The sequence below is a fragment of the Rhipicephalus sanguineus genome, chromosome 3 (assembly GCF_013339695.2).
Source record: "Rhipicephalus sanguineus isolate Rsan-2018 chromosome 3, BIME_Rsan_1.4, whole genome shotgun sequence".
Classification (NCBI taxonomy): domain Eukaryota; kingdom Metazoa; phylum Arthropoda; class Arachnida; order Ixodida; family Ixodidae; genus Rhipicephalus; species Rhipicephalus sanguineus.
In genome coordinates, this window is record NC_051178.1 from 137,521,657 (window position 1) to 137,542,319 (window position 20,663).

At 46.6% G+C, this 20,663-nt stretch overlaps 1 protein-coding gene across 1 annotated transcript in view; it reads left to right on the plus strand.

Annotated features, from left to right (window-relative positions):
- The first annotated feature begins 2,278 nt into the window (after positions 1–2,278).
- Positions 2,279–20,663, plus strand: part of LOC119387263 (ankyrin repeat and IBR domain-containing protein 1) — a 66,252-nt gene continuing 47,867 nt past the window's right edge. Inside the window, exons 1-4 of the mRNA XM_037654598.2 lie at positions 2,279–2,864; positions 15,764–15,950; positions 18,860–18,916; positions 19,585–19,710. Coding sequence (XP_037510526.1) covers positions 2,677–2,864; positions 15,764–15,950; positions 18,860–18,916; positions 19,585–19,710 — 558 coding nt within the window. The 5' untranslated portion in view covers positions 2,279–2,676. The remainder of the gene's footprint in view (positions 2,865–15,763; positions 15,951–18,859; positions 18,917–19,584; positions 19,711–20,663) is intronic.

Consider the following 20,663-nt stretch of genomic DNA (forward strand, 5'->3'; position numbering starts at 1 on the left):
ACTCAAGAAAACGGGTACCCAAAAGTTGGTTGTCGGTCCTTAACTTTTTTTCGCAACCCCCATGCACATGCTTTACGAAAGATCCAAATTTCCAGTTTGGCCAGGTCGCAGGTCCACTTTAGCATTTCCAGTGCCTGTCGAATTATTTGACAGGTCCTGCAAATGCTGATGGGACTAGTCATTGTTCGCACTGTGGGGTGGCTCAACACACTGCTTTTATTGAAATAGCAGTGTTCACGTGCACCGTGCAAGAGTTAGCTGATGTTAAGGGTTTTTACGTATTTTTGTTCTCTTTTCTAAAAGTAAGCCTTTGTTATACTGCTCCAAATTTGGGATTTAGGGCTAAAAAATTCAGTTTATTTTTCGCAACCTTCTCCAAATTTGGATTTTTGTGCTCCAAAAGCAACATTTTGCTGCTCCAAAAATTGCTCCAAAACCTAATTCGGCTGTTGCACCCCTGTGTGAGTCATTGAATCCCCGACGAAATTTATCACGGCGCTCAAGTTTTCTATCTAAAACCAGAGACACAAACGTCCATCTCTATGGTAATGTAGTCGATTTGAAACACCACTTGAAACATATCTGCAAAGTGATGGTGCGTTAGTGAGCCTGTGGCGAGTAAAGATTTTGCTGTGCGAAACACCGGCGCGCACTGCATGCTTCGCCCCTCCCCAGGTTTTGTTAGACTGCGAACCACATTTCGCACCCCAGAGACGGGTTAACGTACGTGATTGTTCCAAATGAAAACGCAGGCTGCAGTTCCCGCGATAACCGTCGCTACCGTTAAACCGAGGTGCTCTATGGCGCCAATCTAAGTTAAACGATCACCGATTTTGTTTCATTACTGTTAATTTCGTGGTGTTCTAGGCAGCTAAAAGTTGAACGGTGTTGCACATGCGATAAACTTCACGCACGTAATCAGAACTTAGTCAAGGTGTTCCGATATTCGACTTTTTTCCCAAGTATTGCGTAGCCAGAACCAACAAGGTTTGTAATTTAGTTTTATAGGCCGAAGTAAAAGTTCGCCTAATAATTTGCAATCGCGAGCGCGCAAGCATCGTCCAACTTCGGTCGATGACCGCGAGCTCTCACGTTGGCGTAATGGAGGAGTTTCGGAAGCGGTTCGTTCCGATATGTCTCCGAAACAGATAACGCTACTGTATGCATGAAGACGCCAACCAGTTTCTTGCGATATAGTGATTGTGAGAGAACACCAACCATAGCTACTGGGCGCGTGAGCCGCACCTCGCAGACAGCGTGATGTACCCAGGTTGAAAGCGCAAAAGACGAAGACAGAGAAGAGGCTGCCTCTTCTCTGTCTTCGTCTTTTGCGCTTTCAACCTGTGTTATGACAAACCAACAAGCCCAAACTGCTACCCTATAGTGATGTACCCCTTTCTCAGTGGATGTACTACGTGCAGCCATATGGTGCACTCACGGCCTGGTTCAGAGGAGGTTCGGAGCCACAAACGTTGGGAGCCACTGCGCGTGTAAAGTTGCCATCTGCCTTGGCGCACCGTTGCTGGAGTGTTCTAAAAAATATACTGTGCCCTCGCACGCATCCTTTCGCGTTCATAATGCGAACGCGATCGTAATGCAAACGCGAACAGGCCATATATATGACATCCTTCGGATATCCTCCATGGAATGGAGGATATCCGAAGGATGTCATATGGACTGGGACGTCGCATTTACCTGGAATAATTGGAGAAAGAGCTCTAAGGATGTGATACTTCAGCGTAATTTCATTAACACTTGTTCTAGTACAAGTTTCTAGAAGGGTTAAACAACATAAGTAATCCGAAGCCATGGTCAAGCGAAGTCTCCGTGAAAGTTCTAGTGCTCTCTTGCGACTGTCCGTCATACGCTGCCTCAGATCGTTGCGCAGCAAAGTACTGCAGCGCCTGTTTGTTTTACAGCTTTAGGGACCTAGCGGCCGAACATCCACTGCAGCAGGCCGAAGAACATGGCCTGCAGCGCGCATCTACAGAACACCTAAACCTCAGGTCCTAAACAATAGCCTAACCCCCTAAACGTGGCACACCTCTTGCATATGGGCGGTTTTAAACATAACTCTTTGCAGTAGGCTTAAACGTATCGCAGAGAAAGAAAATTCGGCGCGAATTCCACAGCGCAACCCTATTACGCGCTGATATGCTACAAGGGGATTCGATGCTTTCGGTTTCGTTTTCGCTCACTCGCCAAATTTAGCGAACTTCGTCACGAGATACGAGGCGCACCACCCGCTTGGCCCGCTGTGCCGTTGTTATGGCCTCGAGTGGCGAAGCGTCATGTTAGTCATGTGCTTGTGTGTTCATCGTGCGACTCGAGCTCCTGCGGGCACCTTACACGAAGGAAACTTTGCCGAGAAGATTGCAGGGTGTTGTGTAACCACGCGGATGAGATTCGGAGCCCTGTGTAACTGTAGGTGCGAGCGCTGCGCGATGTTCAGATAGTGGACTACGAAACTTTGTTGAATGAGTCTGAGAGTTGGCATTGTTTCTCGGTTGCGGCTTTGCTTGCAGCGTGCCACGATGACTTGAAGAGAGAGAGCGTAGACTTTCTTAGGTTAGACTCTTTTGGTTGCTTCCGGGTTCGCGCCGGGAATGAACTGTCTCGCTGTAGCGAGGCAACGACGTTTTAAGCGAGTGCTAGCGACGATCAGCTGACTTGGTCATGGGAAGCACGTCGAGCAAGTTTCGCAGGCACCTAGAGAACGGCGACGAGTATTCGGCGCTTCAGATCTACGAGAGCTGCTCTGAACTGCGCAAGTCGCTTGATCCCAATTGCTTTTATGGGGACTCTGTTAATCGGTGCACACCCGTCCACCTTGCTGCCAAACACGGGATGAGACCGTTACTGAGGTAAGAACGCTCCTTTCCCACTTGGCTACGCGCGCATTCGGAACCCGTTTCGTTTTACTTACCGGGTATAGGCGCCTTTGTCAAAGCTGCCTAAAGATAAGAATGTTTACGCGTATCCTGTACGACCGTGCAATGCCTCGGCAGAGTGTATTTGTCACTGACAACGAGCAAGATCACGCGCGCGGTTGCAGGCGGTCACTTGATCGCCTTTGTTCATTTGTAGTAAGAAATACCAACCAAACAAAGAAAAGTAGGAACTGGCGAAGACATTTTATTGCGTGCGTTCGGTTTATATAATTTCCGCCGTATGTTATATAACACTCCGCACTGACCTTCGCTTAAAACTCTCTGATTAGTATATAAGCACTAATATATTTTCTCATTCTACCCACTTCCCCTCCCTTTATCTCTCATTGCTACGCGATTACGTGCCTGTGTGTATGAATATTGATGGGTCTAAATTTAATTTAATCTTCAGCAGTGACATAATCGGATAAAGCGCTTAGTGTCCCAGTGCGCGAGCGAAGTTGCTCATTTGTTTTTTTTTTCCTCTATAAACATCTAGCGTGCCGTGATAATTTGATGCGCACTTCACGAACAGGTGGTTGACACGAAATCCTAACGATGCTTTGTGCAGAGCGCGCATTGCTTGCAAAGACCACTCGTCTAGTCGCGGCGCCGTATACATTTGTGGCTCCGCGGTCGTTTCCTGCACTTGTTATTTTCCGCTATTAGAGTGGTAAAAAAAAGAACCGAAAAAAAAAAAAGGAAGTGGTCGTCAGAGGGGACTTGTTGGCCGAGGGGAGCGTCGCTGAATACCACATGACAAATCTCTGCATTCAATAAATCATGCAACTCTGCTCGCTCTGCCTCCCAGACGCGAACGGAAGTTTGCGTTGCACTCTTTTGTTTTGTAAACATCGAAGTGTGACGGCACTCGAAGTGTGATTGCATGATACTCGTTCAATCGGGCAACAGCAGCCTTCACTGAGCTTTACACAGTTAGAACGCGTCTTCATTTGCCCTGTGTATAACAACAGCATGATTCTGTCTATTAAGATTCGTGAGGAGCGCAGGAAATATATATATATATATTTTCATTAATGTTATTGTGAACTCGTGTTGTTATCCCTGTGTTCCAGACAGTCGGCAATTTATTGTTTTACACAGCAAAGGAGACCATATATGGGTTTATCTGTGCTTGTCGTACATATGAGGCTGTCTTTCCTCTGCCTTCGTAGTTTTTTTACTGCACCATTTCTGCCCATCTCCATAATTTTCTTAGTATAAAGTAGCAGTGAAAGCTGAGGTACCTTGGCCGTTGCTTTCAGAAAATTTCATTCGTCCTTGCCCTCGCTCAACTCTTTAATTGTCTGCGTTATCTCCAAATAGTGGAAATCAATGTGAGACAAGTGCTCAGCAGAACGCTTATTTGCAGTTCCAGTAAAGCTCTGCAATTTTATAACTCTTTTGTACATTTTGATTACTCTGAGAACGCAGAGACTACACCATTCAGCCCCTTTAATGTGGAATGGTTTTAAGTTTGGCACTTTCAAAACTACGCAAACTATATATATATGCGAACTCACTTCGCATACCACATACTGCAGGAGTTGATTGTTCCACACATGATCTTTGCGTATTCGACCTTCTTTTATGAATGAATGAAAATAAACTTATTTGTTTTTTTTTTCAATAAGCTCACTTTGAAAATATTTGCTCAACTATGTTTGATCAACACAGTGTCTGATGTGCCACGTGGGCACATTTTGTGTTCATTTCTAATGGTTGCTCACATGTGCTGCAGGCCTGGTTTCACCGGAATGTTGTATGATGCAAGTTTTGAAAAGTGACATACGTGAAGAGACTGGGAGACCTATATTGCTGCCTGTGTGACCCCGTGTGATTGAAATTGCAGAGTTGCACCTTGTTAGATGGCTCTTGCACAGATGGGCTCATGCTCAGTAATTTTCTTTGTCATTTCGCAGGTGTGGTTTTTAACTGGAAGAAGTTGCCTGTGTAGTATTGCTGACTGCTTGACATTATGATATAAATTGTGAAGGTTGTTCTCTATTTCTGCGGAATAAATTACTATTTTTTCCTTTGTAAAATTATTTATGCAGGGCTAGCACGGATTATCTCAAATTTATTAATTGGTTGCTTTCATGGAGCTAAACACAAAGCACTGAAACACACGTAAGAAGAGAGACCTTAATAATGTTGCTAACTTTATGTCTCTTGGTTCTTTGTGTGTTTTATAATTGCCGAAACTTTAATTATATGCGTGGGAGTAAATTGAAATTCCAATGAAACTCATGGCAAGTTTTGTGCACCAGCCACAGATGGTCATTATGAGCACCGCTTGTCATAGGAACATTCGATTGATAGCCTGACATTTGGTGAAGCTTCTCTTGTGTCTAGTGCAGGGTTACCAGGTTGAAAAGGAAAAAAAGATAGCCCAAAAATTGGAAAAACTAGCCAAAAAGTAAGCAACCTGAGCCAGTGGCAGTAAAAGTAGCAGAAGTAGTCACGCATGTGTGAAAACAATAGTGACGTTTTTATTTATATCACAGAATGCAAAAGCCTTTTGGCGAAAACTTAAATAAGTACTACACGAATCCTTCAAAATCATAATTGCTAAGATTCAAGCATAAATTGCTGACTTTATCAATGATTTCATGCAGGATAACGAAGTTACTTACACTGTTGCAAAAATAGGCAACTTTAGGTCAGGGTACGCAGAGCTTTGCATTAAGCATTTGGTGCCACTGTACATATGTCATGCGCTAACCACTTGGGCACGTACGTAATTTTTCTAAAGTAGTGCATGCACCGAAGCAACGCAACCGTACGAGCACTATTGTAAAACACTCTAGTGACACTCTTCACACGCCTTGTGTGACTTTTCTTAAGAGGACTAGAAGTTACCGCCTTAGGTGACAATGAAAAAAGAGTACGGCATGACTGTGCTCAAGATTACAGTTGCTGGAATAATGGCACTAAAGCATTTACTGTAGTCACAACCACTTCTTGCTTGATAACAAAGTCAGATCAGTTAATGTTCCCGAGTCGCAGTTCGTACCAAATCCTAAGAAATGACATAAACAGTTTGTCGGATATTCGATTTCTAATGTCGACGAGTGCCGAGCGTTCAGGATACAGAGCGCTTTCACTTGTCCTCTTCACTTTCATTTACAATTTGAAGTCTCATTTCGCAATAGGTGGCTTGCGAAGTGAGTCCCCATGCACCAATTTCCCTCAAGGCACAGCCTCTTCTTTTGTGTAATGCAAGGGCCTAATTCAATTTTTGGGAGCTGGAAACACGTCTTTGCCGCCATGTTTTCGACTGCATAGTCGTATGCCAATGGCTGCGAAGTCGACGAATATTGGTTATTTGGCTCAAATTGAAGGAACAAGAAAGTAGCCAAGACATTTTTTCTGCTGCCACTGACCTAAAAAAGTAGCCAAATTGGTGCAAAGTAGCCAAACCTGGCAAGCCTTGTCCATTGCTTGCCTCCAAATTTTTGAAGCGCACATTTAATGTGCGCCGAGATGTGGATAATGCTATAAAGGCTGAGCCATTATCATAATCAAAAAAAGAGAGAAAGCGATAAAAACAAGAGAATAATCTTAAGAGCATGTGAATGTTGTGCCCAAAGAAGCAGATGCTCATCACCATACAGACATTGGGTACATTCTGCCAATTCTCTTCAGCCAAGCTTGAAGTCAGGAATGGGATCAGTCACATGTGGCGAAAGATAACCCCTGCTTCGTTTCCATTGACAACAAAAAATTGCCTCTAGATTATCTCCCACAAAACGGTGCAGTATGCCAATATTCAATGGATCATTTGCATTCTACAAATGTTCATGGTGGGGCAGAAAACTTGAGAGATAAGTTGTGCTCGTCTTGTGCATACCTATGTTCTCTTAATGTTTCAAAAATGACAATTATTTCCTTTGTAAGAAGAAGTCTGGAGAACGCAGTCTACATTGGAGACTGGGAAACTATCATGAAATGGTAGGCTCTAGTTTTTCTTCAGCCACCATTTCTGTTGAGCATCATGGTGCCAGCAGTTTGTATACGTGTATGTATTGTTATGGTGTGTCATGGACATGAGCTAGTGCGGTGCTCTCCAAAGATGAAGACGACGAGTGGGCGTGAAGTGCTTGCGCATGGAGTTTCTCAGCCATCTTGTTTCGCTGCCGATTCACTGTTGTAAATATCCATTATACCGTCATCTCGTCTCCATCACAATATGTTTATATATTGCCTTCATAATATAGTGCTCTTAGTGTTCATGTATTTAGTTCTGTCGGATGTATGTTTGAAATTGTTTCGAATGCCTGTTACATGCAGAATAATTTTCTGGCGAAGACTTTGATCAAGTTTCATGCACGCATAGTCTTTCAGGCATGTATTGCATGATGAGTGGCACTGTAAATAAGATCGGTCATCAAGCTTTGCATTAATGGACGATTTTTGTAAGTTTAGGTACTGTTGCAGAAATTCTCTGTTGGCAATCCCAATATTTCTGTTCGGAATTTTCCAACTTACCATAAAGGTTTGTTTAGATGGGTTGGGAAATTTCACATGTATTGTTATGCACTGTGGCGGAACAAGGTTCAGGACTGCCTTTTTAGTATACGCTTACAGATTAAAAGGCAAAACATCCTAACGAATTCCAACCACTTGAATGGCATTTCTGTAACAACGTGGAATGGTATGCATGTTTTACGTTCATGAACTACATGTTACTTAACAAATTTAACATACCTTTTGTAGAGAAGCATTGGAACACTGTAATGGGCCGTCCTCTCGAGCACCTTCTAGTGGGTCGCCCTCTTCGCCTCTTCTCGGGGAGCACGCCCCTCGTGCTCGTGCTCGTGAGAGTCTGCGAGGTTGCGCTCCGTCGTGACTGTCGTCGCTGTGCATCGTCGCCGTCAATCGCGCCATCAATAAACACCTTTACAAAGTGGTGGAGAGTGCTGTACCGTCACCACAACTTCGGTCTCCATTCGATGCCCCTGGAGCTACGATCCCGTACCGTACCATCTACCATGCCGCAAGACGCCGCTCAGCAAACGCCGCCTCCTGCCCCGACCGCTTGTCCCGGTGTCCCTCGCATCCGCGACCCTCCTATCTTCACCGGCGCGGATGGCACCGACGTGGAGGACTGGCTCGCGATTTTCGAACGGGTGAGTGTTCCGAATAAATGGGACGAAGCAGGCAAGCTCAGCAACTTGGTTTTCTACCTCGCGGGTGTGGCAGGCATGTGGTACAACAACCATGCATCCGATTTCCCGACGTGGTCCGATTTCAAGACCGCCATCGTCGACGTGTTTGGCTGCCCTGCCGTTCGGAAGCTCCAAGCCGAACAGCGTTTACGTGAACGAGCTCAGCAGGCAGGTGAGTCGTTCACGAGCTACATTGAAGACATCCTTGACCTGTGCAAGAAAGCCGACGCGAGCATGTCGGAGTCTGACCGAATCAGGAATATTATGAAGGGTATCGACGACGATGCCTTCATGATGCTGCTGGCCAAAAACCCTCGCACAGTGGCAGACGTCATTACGCTGTGCCAAAGCTACGAGGAGCTGCGCCGGCAGCGCTTGATGACCCGTCGACCGCCATCACGCGATGCTGATCTCGCGGGCTTGTCCGCCATTGCTGACCACTCCACCTTGCTCGCCGAAATCAAGTCGTTCGTGCGTGAGGAAATTGCCCGCCAGGTCTCTCTACTGGCTTTCGCTCCACCGCAGCATATTGACCAGCCGCCAACTACACTTCTGCCTCCCCTCCGCCGGGCGATTCAGCAAGAAATCGCGGAGGTCATTCCTGAATACCACCAGCCGCCTCCAGTGCCTGCGCCACTAAGCTACGCGCAAGCTGTAGCCAGGCCGCCCCCAGCGATTCCTGCGACTGGCCCGCGAAGTTACGCCGAAGCCGTCATCAGACCCCAGGCCTTCGACGCGGCTGTGCCTCCTACATACGTCGACGTAGTCCCCAGGCCCCGACTGCTGCCCACAATGCACCCATATCAGCAGCCGCCTCGTCCATCCCGTTCTGCGACATGGATGGGACCCGTGAACCGCTGGCGCACTTCCGACAACCGCCCCATCTGTTTTGCGTGCAGTTGCGCCGGTCACGTCGCACGCTACTGCAATCGCGTACAGCCGCCTCGGGTCGCGTCAACGCTCACCAGCCCATCAAGCCACCCTTATTATGACCAAGCGCCGCCTATGTCGCCGACGTCCCGCCCTGCACCATCTACTCGCCGTTCACCGTCTCCACGACGTCGCTCACTGTCGCCGATGCGGCCACGTCCGGTCTCACGCGACCAGGAAAACTAGTCGTCGCAGTCCACGAGGCAAGGGCTGCGACGCTATCGAACTGCGAAAGCCCTCAGCGAAGCCCCTCGAACGTGATAGACGTGTTTGTGGACGGTGTTCGCGCATTTGCCCTTATCGACACTGGAGCCGCCGTATCCGTTATGGACGCCAAATTTAGCCGATTACTGCGAAAAGTGACGACGCCGCTTTCTGGGCTCTCCCTCCGTACAGCCAACGCCCAAAGTATTAACCCTACAGCGGTGTGCACAGCCCGCGTCATTATTCAAGATGCTCTGTACGCCGTCGAATTGATCATAATTCCTGCCTGCTCTCACGACGTCATCCTAGGATGGGATTTTCTCTCCCCGCCACGACGCCGTCATTCATTGCGCACCAGCCGAAATAGAGCTCTCACCATTCGCTGATTTGACGCCGGCAGACGGTCCGTCGGCTGCGCGCAAGGTCCTTGTCAAAGACGACACCAAGGTGCCTGCAAACTCGTCAACGGCGGTGTCAGTGTACTGCGCCAGTCTCTCCGACGCCGTTGCACTTCTCTCACCATCTGACCGTGTTTGCACGAGAAAAGGCTTGCTGGTGCCTTTCGCGACCGTGCAAGTCACTCAGGGCAGCACGTCAATTTTTGTTATCAACCCATCTCAGTACAGTGTTATGTTGCTGAGAGGGGAATGTCTTGGCAGCCTGGAACCCCTCGAAGACGCACAAGTCATGGACGAACCAGAAGAAATGCACTGCCACAGTTCCAGTACGCTCGGCGCTGTTTCGACGTCTGGTTCATCACCCGCTGATGTATTTGGTTCCTCCATTGCTGACGACCTTGCGCCGGTCCAGCGTTCCCAGCTTCTGGGCCTGTTGGAAGAACTTCGCTCTTTTTTCGATGTCGCTCAAACTTCTCTCGCCCGCACGTCCGCCGTTACGCATCGCATCGACACTGGCGCCCAGCCGCCACTGCGGCAACGTCCATATCGCGTATCTCCCACAGAACGCCGTGTAATCAACGAGCAAGTTGACGACATGCTTCGACGCGACGTTATTCGACCTTCTAACAGCCCCTGGGCGTCTCCTGTCGTTCTTGTTGCGAAGAAGGACGGTTCCGTGCGGTTCTGTGTGGACTACCGACGACTCAACAAGATCACTCGTAAGGACGTGTATCCACTACCGCGAATAGACGACGCGATTGACAGCCTGCAAGGAGCCGAATTCTTTTCATCTCTCGATTTGCGCTCAGGGTACTGGCAAGTACCTATGGCTGATGACGCTCGACCGAAGACCGCCTTTGTCACGCCCGACGGCTTGTACGAATTCAACGTCATGCCATTTGGGCTGTGTAATGCGCCCGCGACCTTTGAGCGCATGATGGATACCGTTCTGTGCAACCTGAAATGGCACACATGTTTGTGCTACCTCGACGACGTCGTTGTTTTTGCTCCGGACTTCTCTACGCATCAATGCCTGCGGCATGTTTTGACGCGTTTGAGCGACGCCGGTCTACAACTGAATCTAAAAAAATGCCGATTTGCAGCACGGCAGCTGACCATACTCGGTTACGTCGTGTCCAAGGACGGCATTCTCCCTGATCCAGCCAAGCTTCGGGCCGTGACCGAGTTCCCCAAACCTACGTCCGTCAAAGAACTGCGCAGTTTCGTAGGACTGTGTTCCTACTTTCGGCGCTTCATTCGAAATTTTGCGACTATCATATCACCGCTGACGAAGCTCCTTGGAAGTAACGGGCCCCTCAATTCGTGGTCGTCAGAGTGCGACGACACTTTCGCGAAGCTCCGTCGTTTGTTGACGTCGCCTCCCATACTACGCCACTATGACCCTACGGCCCCTACAGAGGTACACACAGACGCCAGCGGTGTTGGCCTTGGCGCTGTCCTTGCGCAGCGCAAACCAGGGTTCCCTGAATATGTCGTGGCATATGCAAGTCGTACGCTCACCAAAGCCGAGACCAATTACACCGTCACCGAAAAGGAATGCCTGGCGATCATCTGGGCCCTTACGAAGTTCCGACCTTATTTGTATGGTCGCCCATTTGATGTCATCACCGACCACCATGCACTCTGCTGCTTGTCATCATTGAAGGATCCATCAGGCCGCCTCGCCCGCTGGGCACTTCGCCTGCAGGACTATGATATCCGCGTGCTGTACCGCAACGGACGCCAGCATGCTGACGCCGACGCACTCTCGCGCTCCCCCTTGCCTGACGACAATACCCACAGCTCAATGTCTCACAATGCCGTTTCTTCCATCTACATTCACACTATTGCTACCGAACAGCGGAAGGATGAATGGATCGCTTCACTGATAGACTTGCTCACTGATCCATCGGCAACACCATCCACTCGCGCGTTGCGTCGTCAAGCCCACCATTTCGCCATTCGCGACGACCTCCTTCACCGACGCAATTACAACGCCGACGGCCGCCAGTGGCTACTAGTAATACCCCGCAGTCTGCGTTCTGACATATGTGAATCGTTCCACGCTGATCCGCAGTGTGCGCACTCTGGTGTATCGAAAACATACCACCGCATTCGCCAACGGTACTTTTGGCGAGGCATGTACCGCTACGTGCAGAAGTTCGTTCGCTCCTGCATCGATTGTCAGCGCCGCAAAACTTTAACGCACCTGTCGCCGGTGGGTCTGCAACCTCTACCTTGCCCTGACCGACCGTTTGGGCTCGTTGGCATCGATTTGTATGGGCCACTTCCTCTGACGTCGGCTGGTAACCGCTGGGCTATCGTCGCTGTAGACCACCTTACGCGATACGCCGAAACTGCCGCCCTCCCAGCGGCTACAGCGCGCGATGTAGCCTCCTTCCTGCTCCGCCGGTTCATGCTGCGCCACGGTCCACCCCAGGAGCTGCTGAGCGATCGAGGCCGTGTCTTCCTGTCGGAAGTCGTCGAAGCCATCCTCAAAGAGTGCAACGTTGTTCACCGCAAAACTACTGCTTACCACCCGCAGACGAATGGGCTCACGGAACGCTTTAACCGCACGCTCGGCGACATGCTCTCGATGTACGTCGCCGACGATCACACAAATTGGGATTCCATTCTGCCTTTCGTCACCTACGCCTACAATACCGCACCTCAAAGCACCACTGGTTTCTCACCATTTTTCTTATTGTATGGCAGGCACCCGTCGCACACCATCGACACAATCCTTCCATACAAGCCGGATCGATCTGAGTGTGCACCTATTTCTGCCACAGCCAGACTTGCTGAGGAGTGTCGCGAGCTTGCCAGAACCTTTACTACGCATGACCAAGAGCGGCAGAAGAGCATCCGCTGTGAGACCAACACTTCTGCACCCACGTTCCTACCTGGAGCGCTCGTATGGCTCTCGGTCCCTACCATTGCAACTGGCCTCTCTTCCAAACTACAGCCCAAATACGAAGGCCCCTACCGTGTCGTCGAACGCACATCCCCAGTCAACTACCTGATTGAACCCATTGAACCATCTTCGGACATGCGCCGTCGAGGGCGCGACATTGTCAACGTGGAGCGCCTCAAGCCCTACCATGACCCGCTCATAGTGACCAGCTGTTAGGTCGCCAGAGGACTCCCTTTTCGTACCCGGGGTAATTGTAGAGAAGCATTGGAACACTGTAATGGGCCGTCCTCTCGAGCACCTTCTAGTGGGTCGCCCTCTTCGCCTCTTCTCGGGGAGCACGCCCCTCGTGCTCGTGCTCGTGAGAGTCTGCGAGGTTGCGCTCCGTCGTGACTGTCGTCGCTGTGCATCGTCGCCGTCAATCGCGCCGTCAATAAACACCTTTACACTTTCTTTAGTTACACTTTAAAGCCGGGGCCTCGTTCTCCGACTTTTTGTTGACTCGTGCTTTGGAACACGACAGTTGTGTCTTGTGGAATGAACAAAGAAAAAAAATAGTAAACAGACGAGCAGCTTCAATCATCACATAATCTGGGAAGAAAGTATTACTCTAAAGTGATAATGTTGTTCTTATCGGGAAATGGAAAAAAACATTTTTAATTGGCATTCCAGCAACATATCCCCCTTCATCCAGCCATGGCTTTTGGTAGAGAACGCCTTTTTAAGGGGGCCCTGCAACACCTTTTCAAGTAATCATCGAATGGTTTCATTAAAGGAGCCTCACGAATCGACTGCTGCAAAGATTTTTAGAATCTGTCAAGTATGAGTGGAGTTACAGGGATTTGCTGCACGCTTTAAGTGCTTTCTCTCTCCTTTCGTGCCAGCGAGTGCGCTGAAAGCTACACAGAAAGGGGATGAAGAGGGGGCAAGAAGCTATAACCGTTCATCAGTGCGCGTCATGACTTTGAACACTTTCTTTTCTTTTTTTCTGAATGCGTGGCTTACTTTCAGTGTCATCGCACGTGCGGGCATGTGGCGGCATTCCGCGATGGCAGTGGTAAATATGCATCTCACGATGCTCTAATCAGCCAGTGACCATGGACTTTGGGTCTATGACATCATTATTTGGGTATATGGCATCATTTGTTGAGAGAAGAGGGAGCGATTTATGGCTGACTTTGAGAATTAATTGTGAATTCAGGCCGCATGCTGTGCTATAATGTTTGGCTGACATGTTCTCGGGAGCCCCGACTACCAATCGGCAGCATTTTCTGACCATGCTCAAAAAGTGTTGCAGGGTCCGTTTAACACTGGCGTAACCAGAGAGGGGGGTGTGGTCAATTCCCCCCCCCCAACTCCTGAAAGTTTTCAATTTTGCATACATGCACACATGCACGCACGAACATACATAAAGTATGGTTGACACCCTGTTATGAGTGAAGTGCGTGAGTGTGGTGCTTCCGATGGTTGGAGCAGCAAAAACGACGAGGACGACGTACAACGTGCTACTTGCGCGAGCGCGCCGAACATCAGAGCATGGAAAAAAAACGCAAAATAAGGAAATCGCCAAGAGCCACTGCGCCGAAAAGGAAAAAGAAGAGCAGTGCTGGCGGTTCGAAGAACGTGGCTAGGGTGCGGAACGCGAGCTAGTCGGGCGCTTGTACCCGGGCTCTGAAGGCGTCCACCTGGCCGGCGCAAGCCATCACGAGGACCTGGCGACCATTCTACCGGCGTGGCTTTTGCTGAGGCCCCGGCTTGGCGTGGTTGTGGTGCTCGGGCTGGAGACAGCACCGCCGATGACGGCTTCCACCGGGAGCGGAAGTGAGCCGTCGGGCTGAGCGCCCGAGCTTGGACACTTCCACCAATTCGTCCTCCTCACCTGACTGCTTGGTTGTCCAACCCGTTGGTGAGCCGTACTACTCTGTTGCCACATCAGGACTTTCTTGACGCCAGTAGCGTGTGGACTTGCACGACGGTTAGGCTTATGATAAGATTCCCTTATTTAAGGAGAACTCTATGTATTTGTGGTCAGGCTGACGCTTGCTAGTTTACCTTTTGTTCATTCTAGTGTTTCCCTTTCGTTCATTTTCTTGTGTGTGCAAATATATGTTTATTTGTCTGAAAATCAAACGCTCACCTCCGTGTCTTATTCAAGAATAGTATTGCACAGCTGATTCAACTGGATTTATTAAACGAACCTGTCACACACCCCCCCCCCAAACAATTTCTGGCTGCACTACTGCTTTCTAAATACGATGTATTAATAGCATTTTTAAAGGACGTACATACTTTTCATGTCATTTACACAGATGATCAGTTGCACGGCCTCTTAAATGAGGTTGCTACTGCGGTTGCTACATTAAAATTAAGCACCTGCCTCCCGGCCATTGGGAACGAGGGCGCTGATGAGGCATCCACGCTAACTCAACATTTCCATATTTCAACATCATGATCACTTGTAATTAATTCTTATTATACATGTTTCACATCACTCTCATGGTTTTAATAATTATGTGTTTTATGCATCTTTAGTGCACAGAATTTTAGGTGCTTGTCCCCTGCAAGCGCAAGTTATGAAGGACTGTCTGAAAATGCTTCAGTCTCACAAAACGAAATTCCAAGACACTCGATATTAGATCCCAAGAAAGAAAATGAATAACTATGTTGTTTTGTGCAAGTTTCAGTAATTAATCATAATTAGCGTGCAATTAAATATCTAATTATAAAAAGAATCAAATGTTATGCTCAATATGAATGCCCAGTTGGTTTTTTAGTTGTATTCTTTGCGAGCAAATAAAAATAATACTCTTGATGTGGTTCTGGAACGCAGCACATCGAATGATCGAATGATCGTCGAACATGATAGTGACTCTAGCAAAGGGATCCTCTGCAGCAATACGCAGCCCAGTGAAGTTAACTGAGTACCAGTTGTCCACTCAGAATCCTGTACGAATGTGCACACTGCGTTTTAAGCCATTTGAAGAAACATGCGGTGCCCGACACGCCTCCGCAGTTGATTTGTACTACTGCACACATCGCCGCTAAAGGGGTTATACAGCCATTACACACAATCATTCACTACATCCCACATCAGGACCTGGCGCTCTTTGGCCATCACTGGCCCTTGCACCATAAACCACCATATGTCATCATCATCTTATCTGTAATTGCGGATTTCAATGTGATGTACTGAGATTCATCTGACGTTTGTGTTGGCAGGATCTTCCTACGGGAGATGCAGGGTGACCCGACGATCCGGTCAGGCCATGGAGAAACTGCACTTCACTGTGCCGGCCGCGGCAGTCCTCGCTTGACAGAAGTGGAGCGCAGGGTGGCCTGCCTTAACCTGCTCATACAGTGGCGTGGTTATGACGGAGAAGTGTTAGACCTCAATGCGAAAGATAACGTGAGCAAGCGCTGTTTCTGTGTACTATTGTGTAGCGCTGTCAGCAGCTACTTAGGAACAGGTTTCCAGGACTGCGGGGCCATTTTCTGTTGTGTATGTGTAGGCGTAAAGTAACAGTGCAAAAAATGTGCCAAACAGAAGATTGTGCGCGTGTGGGGTCTGTTTCGCTGTTGGGCTTGCACCAAGGTGTCTATTCCACTTTGTGATGGTCTTATTCTATCCTGTGGGCAATCCAAAATGCTTTTAAGCCGTGATGAAAAAATGCAAACAAGGTTGAGATCGCGGTGGCATCTCTGTTTCTGAACGTTTGCTTTGGCACCCATACAGACTTGTGTGTAACGAATGACATCTAATAATTGATTGTGCTCGATTGTATTTCGTGACAGTTTAGTAATGAATTGATAACTTTTACAAATTTGACATGCACGCTGTATTTCAGTTACTTTTTTGAGTAATCAGTTACATGTAATCGGTTACTTTATTTACTAAAAATTACAGCATGACACACAGCTTTGAGGGCCTAAATTTGGTGGGAACTGCCTTAGAATGCCTGCGTTCATGCCATAATTGACCTTGCACTTTTGCGTGTCCGTACGGGCAACTCGGGACGCTGTATATTTAATGGCTAACTGAACTACCTTTGCTACTGCTCAATAGCCACAGTTACTTCGGCTTTTCATTCGCCCTACTGGCTGCCCCTTATTTGAACCCTATCAAGTGGAAAGCCCTGTTCTTCTTAAAAAAAACCTAGACGCGAATGTTGTGGCAATATAACCACAATCACATGCATAAGGTATTCATACAACGCAGCCCTTCCGTTCACTGTGCACATCATTTGAGTTTTCAGAGTTGCTGCTGATACGTTCTGTAGCGAACGAGGAAAGATTACCAACGAAACATTTTAGGAGCAATTGTTAGTAAGGATAAGCAAAGTGTGTAGGGCTTGAAAGAATGCATTGAAATAGGTAAGTGAGCTCATAGTTGTTTAATATTTGTCGTATTTGCACAATGCTAATAAAAGTTGGGAGGAAAGTAATCTAATTTAAACTTTTAAATATGCATTTGAGAGCATTGATAAATGACCCCCTGGAAACAGATAAAAACCAAATGAAGTAATCGTTATTGTGATTCGTATTGTTTGCAGGAAGCTGTACTCCTAAGAAAGTACAGTAGGGCACAAATTAATGTTATTTGTCTGACACAATACGGTTTGTAGCAGACATGCTTAAAATGTGCCCTGTCGATTTAACTGTAGAGCAGCTTATTGGGCGTAATGTTGGAAGCCAGCCTTCCGACACTTCTCATGCTTACCTCGACGTTTACCAAACAATTTAAATTGATGGGTATACTCAAGCTTCACATCAGTAGTGCAAATGTGCGAAGGTTTTGTAAACAACCACATTGTGTGCGAAATGCCATTGAATGGGAAAATGCCACGAAGCCGGGCTGTGTATGTGAAGCTGTACAAGGCGGCTCTGAAACGGCTCCTTGATGCATGATATTTCTGTGACTGTACTAATTGGATTTGCACTAATTGGATTTTCGTGTAGGGCCTCTCATCATATTTTTTTTTGTCTCTGTGTGAGGCTCTGGAGGCTCCAGACCATATTTTTGCAACAAGCATTGCGGTGTTACACGAAATTGAAAAAGTTTTTAGAACTACAAATATGCGCTATCTTTAATTTTATCATAAGCTCTCACCAAGTTTGAAATTGATAAATGTACTGAATGTGTCAGTGGTAAGTGTAATCTGAAAAATGCTTTGGTGCATTCAAATACACACACACATGAACACACGCACCCCTCATGTGCTAAAGGAAATGTCAGTGCTTGGCTAGCTTGACTCTTTGAAACATGCAAGCACACCTTTTTCTCGTGCTACAGAACAGCTGCAGCTTTGCATTCCGCAGTTTATGTTCAATTGTCATGTTCTTTTGGTTTAGTTTGTAACAGGAAAAAGGTTAAGTAAAATAAAAATTTTAATTTTATGGCATGCTCGGCTAACGGTAGGTTGGCAGGTTTTGGATGAAAATTTGATGGAAAGTACTTAGAGGTGTGCAGTTGTTCAAATACGAATTGAATAGTTGCCCGTACTATTTAATATGTGCTAATTTTGAGAATTAACTTTTGAAAGTGCTGAGTATTCATTTCCACTTGACTACAAATAATAACAGCACTCAATGTTTCTCCTATACAAACTGAGCTGATCGTTTGGCCAGTTATGAATGGTGTAACAAGCATGTATCAGGTAGTGTGAATACTGTCATAACATGCTTATATTGGTGAGAAATATTTCAGATTCACTTCTTTTTATACATTGAGGCATTATATCCATGTTAGTTATATCGAGGCTCCATTATACAGTGTGTCCCGTAGCCTGTGAGGTCGTTTGGTATGTAAATCCCCATAATATAATTTTTAATTTGCCACATTTGTATTCTCATGTTTCTCATTTTCTTTGCTGTCTTTTTGTTACTGTCACTTAAAATAGCAGTGAAGACAAAATATGAAGGCAAATGTTTGCACTAGTCAGCTTTGTCAGCCTAAAAAGAAGTGTTGTTTTTCTACTTAACAGATATCACAAAAGTTGTGGAACTGTACTTAAGTGTGGATACAGAGGAAGCAAAAAGCAGTTGAGGTTTGCAGGGGATTCGGTGGTGCTGTGAGATAAGGAGTTTGCTGGCATAGGTTGGACAGGAATTGGTGTTCACACCACAGATTTAACGGGATATCACTGGAGTATCCTTCAACATCACAATCGACCTAACTAGGCTAGCAATGATGGTGAACTCGCTAGTCTAATATAATTTAGTGTTTCCCTTCACTGCCCTTTGATTAACCATAATTACCAGTCTTGGAAGGTCCACTGCTGTGCTTTTACCTTGATTTCTCTCTCCCTTTGTTTTCAGGATGGAAACACTGCCTTGCATTATGCTGCCAGTAGTGGTTTGAAGAAATGTGTGGAGGTGTGTCAACCTTTCTTTCTTGTCGTCTTTGATGGGGTTTGTGAGGCGAACGTGTGTTAGAAAATGACCTGTGATTTTGTTGAATGGCACTGCCACTATTCATTTGATATTGTTGCAATAATTTAAGTTTGGATTATGATTGTGAGGCCAGCACGCTGGTTTTGTTGGCATTTGTCATATCTGTGCTCAGTGTCCTTTTGTGCACATGCCTGCTAGAGATTAGAAGGAATGTTACATGTACTAGCTCCAGTGACAGCAGCGTCCCTGTTAGGTTTGTGCTTTTTGCTTACAACTGACCAGACTGCTTGTGAGTGAGTGAAAAACGTGACGACTGTATGGGTTGTTGAAATTTTTTCTAAGCAACGAAAAGCAAGACCCTGTGTTACCTTCCTGGTCACTATATAGCACTTGTAGAAATTTGTTGAACCTCCTGATACTACTGGAATGCCGCAGTTACATTAATACATTAACTGTGTTCTGCTGGAACAAGAGATCTTGCATTTGTGTCATATGCGATAGAGAGAGCACTCACTAGTTTCATGGAATTTCATCTCGTCAGAGTTCTCAATATACTGTAAGAAAGAAGGGTGGAAGCACAGTACAAGTTCAAATGTAACGCACAGATTGTTTAATTCTCTGCCTGGCATGCCTTTTGCTTTTTCTTCCAGCTTCTTGTTTCTCATGACGTGTCCCTCTTCATTGAGAATAATGCTGGTGAGACTGCATGTGAGATGGCGGACAAGGCTGGCTTCAAGAGCTTGGCAGACTACCTCGAATCAAAGATGGTCTTTTCTGTAAGCAGTCTCACAAAATGCTAAGATGCATGGAGATTTTTCGCAAGCTCTGGCATGCAAATTTTCTTATTTTAAAATAATACTGACGTGGTGAGAAGTGTATGAACAGGTTTGACTGGTACTAGTTTCTCAAAGGAAGCGTTTTCTTTGTGGTAGTAAAGCCAAACCATTTAAATGCATTGCACCCCGAGGTCTGTGCGTGTCTTTGACACCTGCGCAGACGAGCAATTTGGGTATACGCTTACAGGTTTTGACTTGTTGGGTCAACACATGGCTTAGTCAGCTTAGTTGTAACCAGCAAGCTAACTTTCTTTCTCACAAGAAAATGTGAATGAAATTGTTATTTATATTGGTGCTTACCTGTTACTATGCATACCTTATGTGCTTCAGTATCTCTTCAGTGCGCCAGTAAGCCAGAAATTTAGCATTAGTTTAGTACGCTGCTTTCGATTTGTCAAGCACCTTTTCTTACATTGTTAATTTTTGCAACCTTCAATTCAGTTGTTGTGCTGCTTAGCTTGAGGGCAAGGGTTTGATTCCCAGCCACAGTGGCCACATTTCTGATGGGGCAAAATGCAAGAACACCCATATTCTTATATATTGGGGCACATTAAAAAATTCCAGGATGTCAAAACTAATCTGGAGTCACCCACTGCAATGTGCTTTATAACCATATTGTGGTTTTGGCAAATAAAGCCACAGAAATTAATTAACTTACAAACCTCTATTACATAAACGTGGATGCATATAAACTAGTGATTTCTGAGCCGTGCACACATTTTTCCCCCATAAAATTTAAGGTGTGCTTACTTGAGATTTCAGGATTTGGAACGCATGAAATACAAGCAGCCAAATTTTTAGGGGCACTGTGCTCAACAAGATACGAATAATTTAATTGTTACATTATTTTTTATTGTCTGTGCTCAGCTTGCTTCTCTTTTCTTTTGATATTG